The 22,323-nt window shown below is 38.9% G+C and overlaps 1 protein-coding gene across 1 annotated transcript; it reads left to right on the plus strand.

Annotated features, from left to right (window-relative positions):
- Positions 1 to 504: 504 nt before the first annotated feature.
- Positions 505 to 21,196, plus strand: LOC137258857 (uncharacterized). Its single transcript, XM_067796552.1, has 5 exons — positions 505 to 707; positions 9,961 to 10,108; positions 13,911 to 14,115; positions 14,858 to 15,682; positions 17,648 to 21,196. Exons 2-5 carry the CDS (start codon positions 10,024 to 10,026, stop codon positions 20,076 to 20,078), a joined length of 3,546 nt encoding a protein of 1,181 aa, XP_067652653.1. The 5' UTR covers positions 505 to 707; positions 9,961 to 10,023; the 3' UTR covers positions 20,079 to 21,196.
- Positions 21,197 to 22,323: the final 1,127 nt, after the last annotated feature.

A 22,323-nucleotide genomic window follows, 5' to 3' on the forward strand; every position in this document is an offset into this window, starting at 1 on the left:
GATGAATCTCTATTTGGACAACAATTTTCAAAAATATGTAATCTAGACTTTTACAATTGTATAATGTTTCTAGGTGCTATAGTTTATCTAAATTTCAAATTTGAACGAAATCGGTGAAGAAATGGGTTTTTTAGTAAATTCTACCGCTGTATTCATTACATAAAATACGTATACTTTATATAATGAATGCAGCGGTAGAATTTCTTAAAAATCCACTTCTTCACTGATTTCGTTCAAAACATCATACGATTGCAAAAGATTTATATTTTTGAAAATTATTGTCTAAACAGAGATTCGAACCCATGTGTGTCATTGGTTCTCCAAGTCAAAACATTGATTACAGAACAGTCTCGTTTCCTGTTTACTGGGTTCCGATGATTACAAATGTGCCTGTCATATTTGACAAAGGTCCGTCCAAGACTCACTTCATGAAAATTATTCATGCTATACTTAAATACCCTGTAAGTCAATGGAAACAACGTCAAGACGCCCTCTTTTTTGTAGAGAGATATCTGCGGAGCTTTGCCTGCCGGTAAACGGCCTTCAACCGTCCTTGACATCTGACCTTTCTTACCGTATGTTGAGTGGAAACTTGAAATCCGTGTCGCCGGGTTTTAGGGTCAAGTCGCGTCATATCTAGGACAAGCGTTTGTCACTGTTGCAGATGGTTGTACCCCCATCATCCTCACTTGTGTCTCGTAGGCCAGGTGAGTTCAGTCGTCAACTTGTTGAGTGTCTTAACTTGTACGTGAATGAGTGTTTTGTCATTGCAATTGTCCATTGGTCGATTCGTGGCTTATCAGATGTTTTACAGAGTGTTTTAACTTCTATTACTGACACACCGAATCTTTTGAGAAACGAAAATGCTCACACGGCTTTATGCATAGTCTGATACAGTTGTATCACAGTCTCGTAAGTTATAAACAAAAGCTCCTGATTGGCCATCGCTGGGAATGCTATCCCATTGACATCATTCATTAGATCTGTAGATCTATAAACATTGCCTTGTCATCATCATCGTCGTCATCGTCAACACCAATATTTGGCTTAAAATCAACCTGTCAACATACGCGTTTGGTGAGGTGAAATTGCTTGCTCACGCCCGTGGTTATGTAAGTACCTTGCTTTGTGATTACCATGACTACATGCACAAATACACTCAATCTTCACTTACCTCCTGCTAGTGTTGCAAGTTTTAGAATTAGCCATTGGTCATGAATACAAATAACTTTGCAGACATTCAGCCTCTAGGGTTTTCTGTGACATCAGTTGTAATCGTTTTTCTAAAGAGACTGGAGTCAGAGGAGCTTCTATAGATTAAGACCACTCCAGATAATTTTTCAAACAATTGGGCATTTGCTCCCATGTCTGTTTATGTATGCATAATTGCATTTTTTGAGGTGTAACTAGTGTTTTGTATACTCCTACTAGTTTAAAGAATTGAGTTCTTTTACACAGAACTTCTTATCATTATTGGGTAATTAACTCTCTTAAAATTATAAATATAAATGTGTCTCAACAGACTAAAAGTTGTTATTAATTCTTATGTTGCTGTGTTGCCAAATAGTTGGCAGACATTTTTAAATACTCAACATGGAAGTCATGTGACTATTAGAGTAAACTGCAGATAGTGGCTACAGCTGTAACAGTATATCTATAATTTATATAGGCATCGCCTACCATTTGCTAATTCTGTTATAGGGTCTGGGCATCTTGACGAATCATACACAAGCCAAATTAGTTAATTGAGTGACGTATGCAGGTATTGTAGACCTATTGGGTTTAAAGTGATTCTTATACATTTTTATGTACTCCTAGATTTGTAATTAATTGAGTAAATGTGATTTTTATTGAGTAAAATATGCAAATATGTGTATTATCTGGAGCTTTGTTAAGAAATAGAAAAGTAGGAAACAACATTAAGCTCCAGTGTGTCACAGTGAGCCATTTTCTTGCCACAGAAATATAGAATTCTGATACTTGTTTTCTGCAATCGGTTTGACACATATTTTGATGATAATTAATATGAAAATCTTGAAGTTCTACATCCCATATCTTAGAAGTGTCGAAAATATGCCAAGGGCTTATTTTCACTCATTAGACAAAAAAACATTCACAGATGAATTTGAAACCACATTATTTCATGATTGTGCACTTCTAAATCTGTTCTGTGTTTAAACTCATGAATTACAAAAATAGACCTCAATCCCCCTCCTTCTAGCGAAAACTATCAATAGATCCAATAATTGTATAAATGCATCTAAATTTGTTTCAGTGAAACCTAGAACATCAAATTCAGAAACATCTTCAGATATTTTGGTTTTTTCATATCCCAGACTTATGTTGAAAGGAAATATTGTGTGAACTGTTTGTGAGACATTCTAGAAGTTGCAAGTAATAGGAATGACACGTTTTGTGGATGATCATGTTCTTAAAAAAGAAGCTGATCATCCATAAAGACTTGTCATTTGTGAAATATTGTATGAGGGGATGTCAAAAAGTAGTGCGTCTAACTATATTCTCAATGTCCAAAGTTAGTAAAGTTACGATTTTATTGTGACGGGGTCATTAGCAAAACCATATCCAAAGTTTCACATGTGGGTAATGTGGTTCATGAAATATGAGTCATCACAACACATTGGGGTATAATATTTGCAAAATAATTGCGAAAAAAAAGGAAAACAATATATGGGGTGGGGAGTGGGTAGTGTCTCCAAAACAAACTCTTTCAACAGACATGAATCATGTGAATGGGGGAGTCACTTTAACAAGTGATTGTAGTTTCAAATTGCTTTTTTATGCACAACATAAAAAGACAAACAACATGGGGATCGTGAGACTGGTACATAGCAAACCAGTTTGCTTGAGGTTGACAGATGGTATGTAGAAAAATATCAGTAAAACATAAACAGCTACATTTATATCATTGCGCTGGTGAGACTCACTATGTTTTGACATCTCCCAGTATGTTCGTTATTACCTGCATAATGAAGTTATGGTTAGTGGGATCGTAACTGATTTGACACAGTTATTGAAGCTGTGGATTGCATATTTCACATATACAAGTACTAAAAGCAATGGTAGTTTTACTGTCTTGATGATTTCCCTACATTGTGTAGAACAGGGATATTGTGTGGCCAGCAGCAGGTACTGCATTGTTTCCTGAATGAGATGCGTGAGGTAACTGGGAACTTGACTGAATATGAAACTCTGGTGCATGAATAAAGAGAGGGTGCTCTAGTAGCGAACAATTAAGCACATTACTGTACACATTGAGATAGAATACTGAATGCATTGGGTACTATGTACAGTGACATATGTATTCAGTATGTAAGGATACGAGTACCAACAAACTTAAGTCAGGTATGTGTAAGACAACCATACATTGATTGATATGTGTGTTGACTGTATACACAAGTTTGTCATATGACAAAATGTGTGACTTCCACATGTACATACAAATCAGCATGTATGTATGTACGTATGTATTTACGTATGTATGTACGTATGTACATACGTTTGTTTGAAGAAGTCCTGGGAATGTCATCTTCGAATGTCATCCTCGAATGTCATTACTGCTGATGTTGTAGATGTAGCCCTCCTAGATGTAGGTCCTGGTCCGTCCATCACATGGCTGAAACAGGCCACAGTTGTCATAGCTGTGTTCTTCACTGTGAAATACACCATGACCATGTTAGTCAGGTGAGGAAATAACTTTAAACTGCTAACTTTGTACATGTAAAATCATGTGCACTAGTAATTTTTCTCTATTCTGGCCAAGTTTGAATAAGCACGACATAATTGGAAAGTCAGCTGGGCACCAGTGCAGCAATATAAACAAGTTTGCTTGCCCCAGTAGAACAAATCACTGGACTGGGACGTCTGGCAATAGTTATTTCCACCCCTGGTTAGTCTTCAATAACTTCTTACTTCAATATATTATATCTTGTATCTAGCAGTCTAAGTAAACTTAGCCTCGGTACTTTTTGTTACATTCCACTACTGAGTCTAACAAAACCTAGTGGGAGGTCGCGTCAGGTAACCTATGAGATTGACCAGTCAGAACACAGCTTACCAAATCACAAAAGTGGACATTCACTCATACCTTTTGAACTTTTTATCTCGAAAAGGTTCATACCCAAACGATTCCAAATGCTATCTAGCATACGCTCGCTTCTGTATGATGCACACAGCACACGTTACAACCATGACAACGATGAGTAAACAGTCACTGAAAATAGTTTTTTTGCAATATTCAAAGATGTCATCTTGCAGAAATACTAGCTAATAGTAACCATGTCAACAGAAACCCCAAAGCATGTATACTGCAGGTCAGTTAACTTGTTATAAGCGGATTTTTGTTTGTGGAGAGATCTGTGTCAGTGAGTTGAATATTTTGTAAGTCTCTCCGATCCCTAAGTAGTAACCATTGTCTGATTGGTTAAATCTATTTAACTGTCTCGTGTTTGATTGGACAGTCACAGGTTGCTCAAAGGTTACCTGACACGACCTTCTACTAGGCTTTGTTAGACTCAGTGGTGGAGTGTAACGAATAACACTGAGACTAAGTTTACTTAGACTGTGTTTCTAGAGGGGTACAGATATCTGATATCACCAGTGCCACAAGTATTGCATTAGCACAATAACTGTCATGATGCATCTTGCATGATGAAAGTTTACTGAAGGTAAGTTGCATGAGGACTGGTTGTATCTCAGACATTATTTATTCATTCAGAGGTATACATGTCGAGTGCTGTTGAGAAACTTTGAGAATGTTAATGACGGAATCAAATATATAAAAACGACTGATTCCACATATTCCATGCAGGATAATGTTATAGATGTCAGCTTCTCTATTGTTATGACCAAACCATTTAGGGATACAGTATTGTGTCATCAGATTATAGTGGCTACCCAAAGCCTGGACTTATAAGTAATCTTCCAGGTTTACTAACACCTGAGCAAATCATAATCTTAAATGCCAAGACTTAAAACATTGGTCGTATTCCAAATGAATTGTTTGTAATCATGTATAGTGAAAGACAAGTTTGGACCAGCCAGCTAATAACTTCTTGAGGCTGACTATGATGATAGATATGAACTTACTTTAATAATGGTTTGTTTAATATGAAATATTGAAATTGTTTCAAAAACACATGTTCTACATAACCATGGCTTTGTATGTTGGCTTTTAAGTCAGAAAGTTTGTTTTCAATGCAAGTGCATGTAATATTCATTACTTCTCTACAAAAACATCTGTCAAATCAGCTAGTTCCACAATTTCAGTACTACTATCTATCCTTCAAAAGCTAAATTAGGTGATAATTATATGTCATGTAAATCCATGATGAATTGAAAAATAATGATAATTTGGAGAGTTTAAAGTGTGCTTTCCAGCACAATAGGCAATCTTCATGGATGTTAGGGCTGCATAATTAAATTTGTATGAATTTTGAAATTTGACATAAGAGGTGGGGGAGAGAAGTAGTATGAGGTGATGTCATTGGTATTTGGGTTTTACGTTGTTTGGATTTATTTTGAACGTTGATACTAGTTAATCTGTGGGATTATAAGATATCTGATAAGATATTGGGACCATATTTTATATGTTTTATGTATGTTTTTTTATATATATTTTATGTATGTATATATGTGAGAGAGAGAGAGAGAAAGAGAAAGACACACAGAGAGTCATCAACATTTGTTTTGATATATTCCATGTGTCCAGTACCTGCACAGCTGCTGACACATGACATGGTATTGTGTAAGATGTGATTGACCCAGATGATTATGCAGCCTGCACACGTCCTGTCTGTTCCACCTTCACTCTCACTGGGACAAAGCATTACAAACAGTAAGAAGGCAAGCTGTGGAACATGGTCTCATATATATGTAATTGTCTGTAACTTGTTCAGGTCTGTGGTAATTGCATGATATTGCTTTAAGAATCAATTCATCAATTTTAGGTAAGTTATGAATATTTCAAGACTGCATGTTGGCAGGAATAGTTTGGAGATTGAAAACTTTGTACAAACAGTAGCATATCAGAACATAATATAGTTTTCTGTAGGAATTTGTAAAGGGAACAAGTAGTCATAGTCTCCCAAACCACATCAATTGCCTTTGAGATGTTACAGTAAATATAGATGTTATGGTAAACATTGAGTAGGCTTATAACTTGGAGAAAATGCCCAGCAGTTCGTTCATGAGTTCAAGACTTCACATACAGCATGAACTAATGGGAATTATTTGATCACACTTTCCCTCTCCATGGACACAGATGAAATAGTTTGTGAAAGCATCTGCAGTTAAAAAGAAAGATTGGCATCGGAATGTTGTTTTTGGTCATGTTTACACTTTTACAGCAAAAGAATATGTGTTATGTGTTTCAGCATTAGTGAGTAGGGATTAACACAACCAGTAAGATGGAGGACATTCAGCAGTATAGTATGTTACTGCTTGACAAGTATTAGATGAGCCACGACCTGACAAATGACCCCAATTTGCATATATGGGAACGCCCTCCAGACCATTCCATTTTAAACAAGAGGGAAACAGGTTGTCGTCTAAATATTGAAAAATTCAATTTCATCATGCGAATCATGTTGTGATGGTGTTTTGCTAAACTAATCGCTCTATGAGACACGTGTTAAACAGTAGTGGTATTCACTTCACGATCAGCATGTATTGCACATTGCTACCTGTAGCACAGGGGCTTGTATCGCTTTGAAACGGCGTTCGAAAGACATATAGATGTATAGACCCTACCCTAGTACTATATAAAAGGAAAGGGATGTAACGAGGAAACCACCCCCTCCTCGATCAAAGTTACATGTTACCGCGTAAAATATTTTTAAGGCCCCATCGAGGCCAACGGATCGAAAGCCAGATGATTTCCCTACAAAATGAGCTATAAATGGTCACAATCGGATCATTCTTTCAAAAGTTATACGCTACGAATCATCGCAAACAGCTACCTCCGCAATTTCACGCCAAAATCATGGATCACCCAATACGGCGAAAACTCACCTTTTAAATTCGTTTATTAATTCCAGCCACGTTGGCAGCACCAGCGCTGGGCTGGATTCGATCGGCCGCGGTATTCCGAGGGTCGGAAAACTTATTACAACATCTACATGTCATTTTTTCGACAGTAAGCAAGCATTTTCACCAAAATAGCCGGCAATCCTACTCACATGTCGGCCATAAGCGACCTTGACATTCAAGTGAACTGAGCAGATCCGCACAAACAGACTCGGGCCATCCGATTGGCCATTTCCACTGTATATTTTGTTTCCAACCAGTCGGATGGCCCGAGTCTGTTTGTGCGGATCTGCTCAGTTCACTTGAATGTCAAGGTCGCTTATGGCCGACATGTGAGTAGGATTGCCGGCTATTTTGGTGAAAATGCTTGCTTACTGTCGAAAAAATGACATGTAGATGTTGTAATAAGTTTTCCGACCCTCGGAATACCGCGGCCGATCGAATCCAGCCCAGCGCTGGTGCTGCCAACGTGGCTGGAATTAATAAACGAATTTAAAAGGTGAGTTTTCGCCGTATTGGGTGATCCATGATTTTGGCGTGAAATTGCGGAGGTAGCTGTTTGCGATGATTCGTAGCGTATAACTTTTGAAAGAATGATCCGATTGTGACCATTTATAGCTCATTTTGTAGGGAAATCATCTGGCTTTCGATCCGTTGGCCTCGATGGGGCCTTAAAAATATTTTACGCGGTAACATGTAACTTTGATCGAGGAGGGGGTGGTTTCCTCGTTACATCCCTTTCCTTTTATATAGTACTAGGGTAGGGTCTATACATCTATATGTCTTTCGAACGCCGTTTCAAAGCGATACAAGCCCCTGTGACCTGTAGCAGCCAAGTGTATTCATCCAGATTACTTGCCCGCCTGCTTGACACAACACAGTCACTGCGCTGGCTCACCTAATACTTGTCAAGCAGTAGTACAAGTTATTTCAGCTGCAGCAAATGAAGCACTTGTAAAATATCATTTATTCATTGTGGCTAAAATGATCATACACAACTTACTGGAGAACTGCATTTACTTGTATAGCCTAACATTTGAATTTAGGAATCATGTTGCAATAGAAACTGGGCATTATGTGGGGTCTGAATTTAATTTGTATATGTGCCAATGTTTATTCTATACTCATTGCATTTCATTATTATGATATCAGTGACTCATTTTGATTTTAAGCTTGAGACATTGTTGAGACTCTCCAACTTAAGAGCTAATCATGGTTTTGATATCACTTTTGGTAACTGAAGTATTGTGCCAAAGTTTAGTGAGCAAAATAAAAATTAAGAAACTTCTAAAATATTTGATTAGGATGGAACTTTTGGATAATTCAGCTGTGGCATTGCTTTAAAAAGAAAAGTCAGATTGAGAGGAAATTGAAATTATCACTGGCTGGACCCAGGATCCAACATGTTAAGGTGTCAAACAATCACAACTAGAAGTTATTTCCCCTTACTTCAGAAAAACAGATTGAATTCACAAGTTTTCATTTGTTTCCAAATTTACATGACTGACACCTGGGGACTAGAGTAGATGTGATGCATTGCCTGTAAACATTATCCCTTTCTGCAAGTGGCAGTTTAGAAGTTGGTGTGATGAGGATGAAGACTTTATGGATAGACATAAAGTCTTCATCCTCATTATCCATGTTGCCTGAACTCATTCAGATGGAGAATCTCTGAAAACACAACATTTGTACAGAGAAGTCAGAAAATTGCTAGTTAATCAGTGAGCAGGACCAATTGTCATGTCAAGACCATGCAGGTATTGAAACCTGGGCACATTTACAAAAGTGATCATAACTGGATCACGGATACAAGTGCGAGTATCCTTCATAAATATCATTACTAAACACAGCCTTACTGGAGAGAATACTGAACTAGACATATTATTTAGCCCTGTGATGAAGTCCTTAGAAAACTACATAATGTCAGTTAATGTGAGGAGATACAAGTTTTGTGTTTTGTTAGGTAGAGCTGGATCAGTGGATATATTATTGAATAATAGTGAATATAGTGTATTATAAATAAGATAGGACAGTCACCAGTACTCAATATGAGTCAATATAGGTTGCCATATAATATTTGTCCCACCTATTATTGAACATGTATATCATCATCATCACCAAGTATCATGTTTCCACGTTGTTACAGTTAAGAATTTACAGTGACAAACGATGTAAGAAATCCCCTGTGAACCAGCAAAACAGAACAAAGACAAGTCGTTTACATTCAAATTCTGTTATTATGCAACGAGAGCTAGGTATACAAAGTCACAAGTCAATATAACAATGCTGATTACAAATACAATTCAAGAGAGACAAAATGTAAGTCAATGGTCACAAAATACAATATAGCAAACTCACCAAAATCTTGGTGTGAGAGAGAACAGCTATGGCAAAAAGCAAACACAGCGATCGTGCCACAGCAGATAATGGTGTTTACGGGCTTTCAAGTGATGGCGGTGATGTGAATGAGTGTGAGTGTAGCCCTCAACATGGAAGCCAGCCTTTATATATATTTACAAAGTCATTTCGCGAAAGTTCGGGCACAAACGAACATCGTCAACACTGTAGAATGGTCTCAAAACAGTATCCCGTAAGTGAACATCACAAAATAGAAGCAGATAAATTCCGAAAACCAGAATCATAAAAGTGTTGACCAGCTATTAAAACGAAATGTGACCCATCATATTTAATATTCAATACACTAAATGTTGTGACCCAATAATAATTATTACTGAATTAATAACAAAATATACCGGAAATACACCCTCGAAACAACATGGACTTTGTAGTATTTTCTTGTGCTACACATAGTGCTGCATCCAAGGCAGGAAGTGACAACAGTCAGCGCTGCTCCTCTTACAAACACAGTCAGCTTACTTTAAGTGATTAATTTGCTTTTGTTTTGTTCTGTTTTAGTGTAAATCATATGGTAATCAAAGACCAGCCTAAGACTGCACTGGAAACTGAAGAGCGATCAACATGAGGAACTTGACTGGTCTTCTCCGAGGGGCCCGTTTCATAGGTAGTCAAGTGTCAAGACGGGGTCCAAGACATCATATTCCAGGTTGGTTTTCTAGTTGCTCTCAGTGAAGGGAAGGTTTGTGTGATCTGATAAAACCTCATAGTCAGTTAGTCAGTCAGCTTCAATTAATTCAATGATTCACACACTCAGCCAGGTCAATCATTGTGGTCACCTGATTCACACAATCAGCCATAGTCCTGGCATACACACTACTCAAGAAAAGAAATGCATAGCTGAAAATCACCATATACCGATATAAGAGACCCCCACCACATGCACTAGTCTCTGGAGAACTGCAACTTGACTTCTTGATCTTCTTTCCTTTACGAGTCGGCACATGAACAGTCCATCCACCAGGCAGAGGTGTTCTTTTTCGGTGGCATCTCGAACCGTAGACAGGAATCATTTCTCCAACACTTGGCAAATTGAGTAGCAGCAGTCTGTTCTTCCCCTCATATTTTGCTATGAACAAACATTTTGCAGTAGATTCCCTTTGGAATGTCTGCAGCTTTTCAGTGTTCATTGCACAGAGGTATGCCACTTCCATGTCCTTGGGCCCACCATAGTTGGGCAATGGTGTGTCCCAAACATTGTTCTGACATCCCTCAGGTGGCTTCGCTGTTCCCACTACCTGCCAGAATGTACAAGAATGTGTCTGCTCACATGGACATTTGTCCGCCAATTAATTTGTCTAGGAGGAGTTTGTGTCAAAGGCATCCAAAAGTATCTGAAGACATAGAGTTTCTCTAGATGTATTCAAATGCACCTGTTCTTGTTTGTGAAATAAATAGGGATTTTGCTTTGTGAGTCAGAACCATCATTGTCTGTACTAGTCTATACTACTCCTTTCTGTACATCATTTGTTATGACCCACCTTATGGACAATGCATGTTCTAGAGTGTTCTCTTTGTCACTGTCCTGTATCACTCAAAATTACTGGTATAGCTACATGGTGATTTTCAGTTATGTATTTCTCTATAGGAATTTTGCTTTGTGAACCAGAACCATCGTTTATCTATACTACGAAAGGTGAAGGTCACAGAGCAGTCAGTATCTTGTGTGATCACCATCAGCATCAATGGTTGTCTGGCATTAGCCTCCAATAGGTTGGATCAGATTCCAGATGAACTTTCCAGGAATGTTCTGATATTTACACAAAGCAAGAATCAGAGCAGCTAAGGTCTGCAGCAGATGATCACGCTGTCTCACACATTCATCTATTCCGTCCCACAAACGTGGTTCAGATCTGCTGAATGGAAGGGCCAGAAAAAACCTGAACGTGCTGAGCAGAAAAATCTTTCATTTGTTGGAAAATGATGTTCTGACAGTTTGTGGATAGAGTGATGTGAGGCCTGGATTTCATCGCAGTAACATTGAGCTGTAGTTTTGACTTGAACATGAATAAGATTGGTTCCTTTCGTATGAAAGGCCTACCCAAATCATAACACTAAGTTCACCACAAATCTGTCCATTTCCTGTATGCAAACTGGGAGTATACCGTTTATGACACCCTCTGTACACACATGCTTTTCTGTCATGATGCCTGAGGATATACTGGACACATACATGACATTTCTTCAGCTTTGTAATAATCACTGAGATAGTTTCAACACAACTGTCTACATTGCTGCTGCTGCTGATGTGACAGGAAAGGTGCCAGCAAAGGTCTCCCTGGATGAATACCTGCCTCATGGAGACAGCTCCTGATGGTTTGGTCTGAGATTGTTTCAATGTCTATCAAATGGGGACTACCGGGCCAAGAACAAGCATTTGTCATTCAATACTGTATGTGCTGATGCCAAAGCTTTCCTATGGTAGTTTAAGGCACATTAAATTGCCTTGACACTGCTGACTGTGATGCACCTTCTTCGAGATGACTAATTGCATTGTTGCGATGTGCCTCAGCAAGTCAAGGCAAAATTTACATTTGTCATCTGCTGCTAAAACAATCAATTCTCTTGTTTTTCATTGCTAGTGTTGCACAGATTATGCATGCAAAAGAAACTGCAAGAATCACATCAGATTCATGCTCTATTACCTTTATTGAGAAAAACATATTTGGTTACGTTTGGCAACAGGTTTTCAGTGGCAATGGACTCAAACTTGGAAATGGTTGGATGGAATAATCACCATAGACATACTGATTAGACACAAAGTTTTTATTCATTTTTGAAACATTACATATAAAAAACTGGCTAGGTGTGTCTTTTAGTCGTATATGTATGAGAAGATTAAGAAGAGTCTAATCACTTCTGCCAAGTGTTTGTCTCACAGATAGTTGTGGTGAATTTCCTTTCTCCTATAATATTACAAAGTGTAATATTGAGGTTCAAGACATGGCCTCGTGGCTACAGACAATCCTACGTACAAATATAGCTGAGTCATGTAAGGCAGATAGGAAAACAACAAGCTTGAATGACAACTCTAAGTGATATACAGGTCATGTTAGCATAGCAGGCTTGTGTTGTTCTGATGGAATCTCTTGTCATTCTCGATTACTCAGCATGGAAATTTCCAGATGGTCATGCTAGTCCCAAGTTCTAGTAATGGACCTGATGACTGTTACAACTTCTATGGAAGTGCCCTGGGCCAGGTGCCTGCAGAGGAGAACATATGTAGCTCTTACTGTCACATCTGTCCATGCCACATACACAGAGGTGCTGTTTAAACAGTTCTCAGCTACTAAAATCCACCAATATTGTACCTTTGTTTAATGACCCATGAACATGGTCTCACTTACAGTCATCTCCTCATCTAATTTGTCCATTGAATGCAGTGTTTTTGTAGATGTTCATATAATACAGGAATTTTAAAATGTTGTTTTAAGAAATTTTACCTTTAATTATCTTTAATTAACAGGTCAAGTATACAGGAAAAGGGGCTGAAATTATGTTGCTAAAATATATTGTTCTAGATTTATTTAGTTGGTGTAGATTTCCTACACAGAAAAATGCATATACATTGAAAAAAACACACACTGTATGACTGACTTCCAGACCAAACATATTCCATATTACTTGTCGCTGAGAGTTTTGTTATATGGACGATTGAGCTGTTTTAATGTTTTGTTAGTGGATTGAATAGTTTATGAGATGGACAAATGAGAAATTTGTGAGATGGGTGATCGAGCAGTTTGTTCGATTTGGGGATTGAGTTTGTTAGGTGGACAATCTAGGAGTTTGTTAGATGATTGAGAAACTTGTGAGACAAATGGGTATTTTCTTTGACTTATTATGTATATGTACATATAATTCTATGTGGAAAGCCATGGTTAGTTTGAAGTATCCAATGAAATTTGATACCCAGTTTTTTCTAGCATTCATCATTGTCATTTTTCTTGAAGAGAAATATTGTTTCCATAGTAAACCAGATGCATATCAGAATTGTGACTGAAAATACGTACTGGCAGTACATGACTTAGGCTAAATAAAAAAGTGAAATGTTTCTTGGGCATCGGTGCGTCACTTTTATATGTGCACGTAACAAGTTTTTGTTGCCATTTAAAAAGACAATTTTGACTTTGCTGCGTTCTGATCATCCATTATTCCACTAGAAGAATGAGTGTCTGTAAGGACAACTCATTAACACATCCTAAACTTCCCAAGCTGTATTTCTTAGAGAAAAAATAAAAACAAAAGTCCTATCACCCTCGTCACTTTTGAAAAAATGTGCCCGAGAAACATTTCAGTTTTTTCATGCAGCCTTATGGAGCTCATATTTAGTGACTTGTTAATGTTAGTTGGTCTTGGGCATGTCATAAACTGAACAGAAACAGTCAAGTCAAGTGACAACAAAGTTTTGTGAACAACATGAGATGTCAAATTGCATTTTTTATATCTTTCAGCATGTCTGTCCCAACTATCTACCATTTGTTACGAAAAGCAACAAGAAAAATCTACAAAACGAGAGTTCCTTCAAGAAACCATAAAGAGTGTTTCGCACCGCAAGAGCAATATGAAGAAAGCAAAGTTGGTGATTTTCGACAAAGATGGGACTCTTATCTGCTTCCATACCATGTGGACACCATGGGCAAAAAATCTAGCTGCAAAGTATGTGTTTGCGTACTTGTTGGTTTTGTTAGTCATTTCATATGTTTTGATTCCTCATGTTATGTGGTTTTAGAGCTGTTTTGATAACTGTGATTGACAGGGATTGTGTGAAGGTTATGTTTGTCATAGTCAATACAATCACAACTCTATCACAGAAATATGATAATAATTGTCAACCCACAATGTCAACATGTCACCAAGCATGCTCATTAGAACCGTCTAATAGTCATTTCTGTTACCATTTTTACCTCTGTTGTATAGCATAAGGATGTCATTATCTACCTTACCCACAACACTCAACAGGGTTGTGGGTGTAGTGAGTTTCAATATTAGCTCACCTGAAGTGGACACTGATCTAGAGCAATTCCCTGGGACTGGGTTTTGGTTTTGCAATTCTTGTTTCTCAGCGCCTGCCCAGACGATTTCTCATAAATCTTGATAGGGTTGCAACCTCTGCTCCACAACTGATAGTAAAAGGGTGTATCCTAACACTGTTCAGCAAAGATGAAATACAGTTTCACCTAGACACACGCATGCACTCATGCATGCATGCACACAGGCATGCATGCAGGCACGCACGCACACACGCACATGCCATTAAAAAACTAACAGGTCAACAACAGTTTTAGGATACGAAAGGAACTTAACTGTTGCATAAGAAACACATGTACACATTTAGAGTGCATTCACCATCTTCCAGGTGTTAGTCTTGAGCTTTAATGAAGTATTTGTTTTCTTCTAGTATGGCAAAGTCCAGTGGCCTTGACATTGAGGAGAAGATATTTGATACCCTTGGCTTCTGCCACAAGTCGAATCGAGTCTTACCTGGACTCCTTGCAGAAAAAACCACCCCAGAGATAGCAGTGGAGCTGGAGAAGGTGCTTGTTGGAGAAGGCCTGACTCTTGAAAGAGCCAGGGAAGTGATCAAGGAAAGCTGGGTAGAGGGAGATGTAGGGAACCCAGATGTCCTAAGGACAACCACAGACCTGAGAACCTTGTTTAGGATTCTGAAGAGCAATGGGATGAAGATTGCCATCTGCACATCAGATAACCGTACAGGTACATTGAGCACCCTAAGCCAACTGGGTCTCAATGACTATGTTGATTGTGTTGTCTGTGGAGATGACCCTAACATGCAGCCCAAGCCTAATCCCCACAATGCCTGGAAGATTTGTGAAGCAGTGGGTGTTGATCCATCAGACACGGTGATGGTGGGAGATACAGTTGCAGATGTTGGGATGGGAAGGAATGCCAACCTGGGATGGAGCGTTGGTGTTTTGAGTGGAGTGTGTGGTACTGAGGAACTCCTGGCTCTCTCAGACCACGTGGTAAAGAATGTGAAGGATCTTTTGCCTCTCATCCTGCCATATGACAAGTGGAAGGAGTACTATGCCTACTCTGCCAATGATCGCATTCTGATTGAACCTCACTCCCTGGAGGAAGCGTGCAGAGATGTTAGGGACCGCCAGGTGGACAAGAAGATGGACTTGGTCATCTTTGACATTCATGGTACACTGTTGTGTACACACAGTAGACACACAGAATGGCTGGAGAGATTAACAGAAAGGTAGGAACTGTTTATGGTTTTCTGTGTTCTTTAAAGGTCACATGCAACGTAAAACACAACTTTGCAGATTCTGATACCTTTCGGTATGCACTTACTGAAACAAATCATAAAAAATGCCAATTCAACCTATAAAGTTGAAAAAAATGTGATGAACAAAAAGCCAGCGAAATTGGAGTTCAAACGTTTCACTGAATTCCCCCCAGCGCTGGGGGAAAAACTGGTTTCAACAGGTGTGCTGCGCTGCGTCCATAACGCATGCGCAGTGAATAGGTTCGTGGAGCTTGAAACAGTATGCATGCCCAGCGTCTGAGGTCGTGAGCAGTAGTCTAATCTTGGTTGTGTACACAAACAAGTAAATAATCTACTCATTACGTAAAAAAACTTGTTCATTGTGGTAAGCAGTCTCTGTCACAGAGAAAGCTCAGTGTCTGGTTTATTCACACCTATATGTCTGTCTGCCTGTCTGCTAAAGACAACATGCAATACACAGCTTCAATCATTGACCACGTGCAATTTGAACTTATCACCTATCAGACAATATGACATAAAGAAAATAAGTTGATTTATGACTCGTGCACCCGAGTCCCGTCTCTGCCACATTATGTAATTAGGCATGTGTGATACACATGACGTTTTTATGTCTGTGGGTTGCAAACAAACTACATTCATTTTTTTCGGATGACTGGATCTGACGGAAACTGGTGCAAACTCTTGTCAGTTTCAAGTCCTGCTTTGTACTTGGACGAATGACAGATTCCAGCCACGCAGTAGTTTACCATCTCTACTGAGATGATTTTTGATTGGATCAAATGCAAATTCAGAGAACATGTATTGTCCAAACCCAACATCTCTATATACATTTTTCATGGATAACGACTTCTTTTAGTGTATATGATTTTGTTTGACAGTATATGAATCCATACTGAAACGACGCATCAAGTACACAAAAAGAAGTTGTTATCCATAAAGAATCTTACTTTCTTGTGACTGGCTATACTTCTAAAATGCCCATCAAACAGATCATCTGTCTGTACACACAATGAACCCTAAGCATATCAGCAAATGAAACAGCCAATCAGAAGCCGTCGTTACACTTGAGCGCATATCCACCCGCTATGACTGGGTTCGGTCTCCCGAGGGCTTTGTTTCGGGGGAAGTAAGCCCAAGTACAAAATACTGCACTTTTGAATCGCGATTGTACACTTATAATTTTGTTTATTTGTTTTTTTTAAAGCAGCAATGTATATTATATGTCATGAATAAGTGATAAATGTGTTTTAATTATGTTTGATTTTTTGGTTGCATGTGACCTTTAAGTAAAAAATTAATATAAAAACAATTATTAGCTTGAAGAATCCACTTGTCAAGGACTGGTTAATGTAACATCATTCTTCGAGCGCAAGGAAGATTGTTAATTATTATTATTAAATTGTGTCATCAAAGGCTATGTGACAATGATCATATCCAGCCTAATTACAGCACAGGGTACCAACACAGCCAGAAGTTTCCCATCATGAAGGACTTTGATAACTAATGTCAGATGCTTCCAAGTAACTACTTGGGTAAAGGTCATCAGCCATTATAGTCAAGGTTAAGATATTGATGGACATTTAATTGCTTTTCATTTACCAATCATAACGGTAGCTAAACTTCAGATGATAATTATGACAATGGACTGAATTTATATCAGTGTTCAGGGAGTCAACATCACATGATTAGGGGAATAATGTGCTTTAGTTCGTTTGTTTGCAAACATTCTACATTTGATGGTATTTCATGAAAATTGGAGAAGAGTGAATTAGAATTGATTTCCTTTAATTTTATGGTATGTATTGAAACAAAATCAAGATATCTTACAATGATCAATATGATTGCAGTGATCAATATTCAACAAAAAGTATCCTTTGTAATATATGTCGTCTGTGCAGTGTAAATAACCTCAATGCTAAACTTCTTTCTCTTCAGGCTTGAACAAATCACAGGCATGAAGCTGGCCAATAAGGTGTTTGATGTCATGGGGGCATGCCAGAGTTCAAGGAAACTCCAGAGTGGTGTCCTTGCTGAAGGCTCCTGGCATGAGGTGAAATCTGCTCTTGTCAAGTTCCTGACATCAGAAGGCTTCTACTATGAAGAAGCCATCCTTATCATGAATCAAGCTTGGCAGGACAGTGAGGTCATCTTGACTACTAAACCAAAATCACTTGACAAAGATGTGAAAGAAGTCTTTAAGAACCTCAAGCTAAGTGGTGTGAAGATTGCTATTTGCACTGGGTCACCTAGAGAAACTGCCATCCGTGATCTCATGGGACTTGACGTGCTCAATTATGTCGACATGATGGTTTGTGGTGATGATCCCCATAGTCAACCCAAACCGTCTGCACACAATCTCAAACTTATCTGTGATGAGCTAAAGGTTGATCCGTCTTCTGTATGTGTAGTTGGGGATACAGTGTCAGATCTACATATGGGATCATTAGCCAATGTTGCCTCAAAGATCGGAGTCTTGTCAGGAGTGGGATCACATTCCGAACTAAAACCCCATGCTGACTTGTTAGTTGATGTGGTGAGTGAGATCCTGCCCCACGTTGTGTCCAGTGGGGTTGCTGGAGTGAAGGGGTCTGGTGGTTCCACTGGCAGAAGACTCTTTAGTACCTCAGTCAACTCGTCACCTTTCACCCAAATCAGAAGAAACCTGAGTAGAGTTGCTGCACTAAGGCTAAAAGCTTCAGAAGATAAACTTCCGACCTATGACTATGTCATTGTAGGTGCAGGATCTGCTGGCTGTGTTCTGGCCAACAGACTCAGTAAAGATCCTAATAACAGAGTCCTTCTGTTGGAAGCTGGACCAAAGGATGACAGTTGGAAAATTCATATGCCAGCAGCTTTGATGTATAACCTCTGTGATGATCAGTATAACTGGTACTACATGACAGAGCCAGAGAAGGCTATGAACAACAGAGTCATGTACTGGCCTAGAGGCAGAGTATGGGGTGGATCATCCTCACTCAATGCTATGGTTTACATAAGAGGACATGCCTTTGACTATGACCGTTGGGAAAGGGAAGGAGCAGCTGGCTGGTCCTACGCAGATTGTCTCCCTTACTTCCGCAAAGCACAAACTCATGAACTCGGATCTGATGACTACCGAGGAGGAGATGGACCACTTCATGTATCAAGGGGGAAAAGTAATAACCCTCTGTTCCAAGCGTTCATTGATGCTGGAGTTCAGGCAGGGTACCCATTCACAGACGACATGAATGGATTTCAGCAGGAAGGGGTTGGGTTCATGGATATGACTATTCATAAGGGTAAGAGGTGGAGTGCAGCTTCTGCATACCTCAGACCAGTTCTATACAGGGACAATCTGTTTACTGAGACGGGAGCAATGACAACAAAGATTGTTTTTGAAAATAACAGAGCAGTTGGTCTGGAGTACAAGCAGGGAGGAATCATGAAAGAGGTGAGGGCTGAAAAGGAAGTTATCCTCAGTGGAGGAGCTGTCAACTCTCCTCAGTTGTTGATGATCTCGGGGATTGGCAATGCTGATGAACTGAGGGAACTGGACATCCCAGTTGTAGCAAATCTTCCAGGTGTTGGGGAAAATCTTCAGGACCATCTGGAAGTATATGTACAGCAGGAGTGTACAAAGAAGATCACCTTGTACTCAGCACAATGGAAGTTTCCACATAACATGATCAGGATAGGTTTACAGTGGTTCACCACAAACACTGGGGATGGAGCATCAACTCATCTTGAAACTGGTGGATTTATCCGCAGTCAGCCAGGGATTGAACATCCAGACATTCAGTATCACTTCCTGCCATCAACTGTCAATGACCATGGTAGGAAGATTGGACCTTGCCATGCTTTCCAAGCTCATATGGGAACTATGAGACCAACAAGTAGAGGCTTCATAAAACTGAAATCCAAAGATCCTTCACAGCACCCAAGGATTGTTGCTAACTATCTGAGCACACATGAAGACATTGTTGATATGAGGAATGGTATAAAACTGACCAGAGAGATCTTTTCCCAAAAGGCATTTGATGAGTTCAGAGGTCCAGAGATAGCTCCAGGATATAACATTACTAGTGACAAAGATCTTGATGCATTTGTTCGTAAAATGGGAGACAGTGCTTACCATCCTTCCTGCACATGTAAGATGGGTTCGCCAAGTGACCCAATGGCTGTTGTAGATCCTTCAGCGAAAGTGATTGGTGTTGATGGACTTAGGGTTGTTGATGCCTCCATAATGCCGAGTGTCGTTAGTGGCAATCTCAATGGACCAACAATCATGATTGCTGAGAAGTGTGCAGACATTATCCTTGGACAAAAGCCATTACCCAAATCTACAGCTCCTGTGTATAAGCCAACAACCTTGGAAACCCAACGGTAATCTGGACTCTTGACAGTGTGCTGACCTGTGGCAATATTGATTAAATGTGTCCTTCTGACTTTGTTGTTCTGCAGGACACCTGGAGAGAGATGGCTGCACGCAGACATATCTGGTTGTTTGAATTTGTTTGTTAAGCATACATACATTTATGTGCAGATGCAAATGTTTTGACTGCTGTTTGTTTGTGAATGATAGAGGAGTTGCATGGTTACAGATATTTTCAAGAGGTTCTTTTCTGTTTAGAACATATTTCTTCTTTACAGTTGTTCAGAAATGTTGGTCACTGATAGCCAAGATTATCGTAATACCCATTATATTACATAGGCATATGTATACCAGATTATCCCTAAGATGTTTTTTAGCATAAAGTCAGAATGCAAGTTCTGGTAGCTCTTTAGCCACAGTTACGTCAACACATTTTTTAAATATGATTCTTTATCACTACTATTCTTCTACTATAGAACCTCAGTAATGTATTTTGGTTGACGGTGTTATAATATTGTCAGGTGATGGTTTTTTCTTCATTTGTTACACTATTATACACATTCACTTATGTTGTTGTTCTTTCTGTTGTTATTTGCAGTATCAAGGTGTCTCAGAACTTGTTATATCTCAGTTATTTTTTAGAGTTAAATATGTCAGATGTGAAGAGGTCTCACTGACACTTGTTACATTATTGTCGTTCAAATTTGGCTGTATTCCACTCAAGGATGGGTTTCCAGTACTGTGAAAACTTCAGTTGGAATTGAGCGGTTTAAAGTGTGATTGATGTCATCATCTCTAGTGTGTGTGTGTGTTGAGGTGAATATACCAAGGATTGCCCGTTGCAATATTTTGTGTTTTTTGTAACATAGTTTCACCGACTCATTCAGTTATTCAATGGATACGGACCAAATGTTGGCATGTCAGTCTTGACATCTGAAGATAAGAGATTTGTATTTTGTCGTTAACATTGTTAAAACATGTATCACCTGAAGTCTTTGATAGATCTCTTTTGCCATATGTAGATCTCGCCTACAAGATCAAACAAGATCAAATGTAGTCAGAAAAGTCTGTCTCTTTCAGAATGAAACATTACTATATTATTTTCAGTATTGAATAAATGTGTAAACCTTTCATTATTGAAGTGTCTTTTTAAAGTGTCATGTTAATGCATAAAAATACACACATACAGGTATCTTCATAGAGCCTTTCCTGAGCAGAACTACCCTGTACTGAGTAAAAGGTTCCATCAGTGAAGGTTGCCAGATGGCCATTATCCTTGACACATTGTTTATGTGCATGTGTAGTTTAAGTGAACTGTATACAGGAAATATCATCACCTTCATGTTTTATGTGTATGTATTAATTATACTTTTGGTTTATCAAGTTGAACTGGAACACATGGGTCATGTGATCACGGCTTTGGTCAAAACAGTAACACCCACTCAGATTGTGGACATTCATTTTAAGAGAGTGGTGTGTCAGTACATGGTGATCAACATCAGGTGCTAGTGATGACACCACACATCCATGCTATACTCTCCTTATGACCCAAGTACATAGTACCCCCAAGGTTTTCATGAAACCCCTGACAGCCTTTGTTCAAGTAGAAAACCGCAAATTATTGAAACTAACATGTAGTAGATCTATATGCTGATTCATTTGTTGGGACGAAATAGCCTGTTATGAGGCTGTCTATTACACTTAAAGGGGCACTGATGTGGAGCGAATAATGCTTCTCGCTGACGGTCTAATTACGAAAGCAGACCGCAAATTGGTCAGCGCCCACTCCTTCGACCGTGACGGACAAAGGAACTGGGCTCCTGTCCATATTAGCAAAATTTCTTCACTTAAACAGTCAGGAGGCCGGATGCCCATCATATGCCATTTGTTTAAAAATATCCATGGTATTCCTTGTCTGATCGTAACCAAATATCCCAGCAGTGTAGTTCTTTTCAGATGCTTGGATGGTATACTTACTGATCCAATTTGATCCTATTTCTGTGTTTTTAACCTCGATATTTAATCATGTTACATGAAAATATGATGTCTACAGGCACGTAGCAAGCCATTTGTTTCAGTACGGCAGATTGCAAAGCTGTATATTTAGGTAGTTTTGAGTGTTGGTTGAGCTGTGATAGCAAATAGCATACGTAAATTTTGGTAGCTATGGTAGCTACAATGGTTTATTATTTATGATAATAAAACACACAGTTGATTTATTTGAAATCGTAAACAAAAAGACGATGACCTTGGCTTTGGT

The sequence above is a fragment of the Haliotis asinina genome, chromosome 12 (assembly GCF_037392515.1).
Source record: "Haliotis asinina isolate JCU_RB_2024 chromosome 12, JCU_Hal_asi_v2, whole genome shotgun sequence".
NCBI classification, from domain to species: Eukaryota; Metazoa; Mollusca; class Gastropoda; order Lepetellida; family Haliotidae; genus Haliotis; species Haliotis asinina.

Bases quoted from the DNA above. Each gene is read 5' to 3' on its own strand.
- LOC137258857 (XM_067796552.1), top strand. From the start codon at position 10,024: ATGAGGAACTTGACTGGTCTTCTCCGAGGGGCCCGTTTCATAGGTAGT. The intron at 10,109-13,910 runs GTTGGTTTTCTA...TATATCTTTCAG, and splicing joins TCCAAGACATCATATTCCAG to CATGTCTGTCCCAACTATCT. The intron at 15,683-17,647 runs GTAGGAACTGTT...CTTTCTCTTCAG, and splicing joins CTGGAGAGATTAACAGAAAG to GCTTGAACAAATCACAGGCA.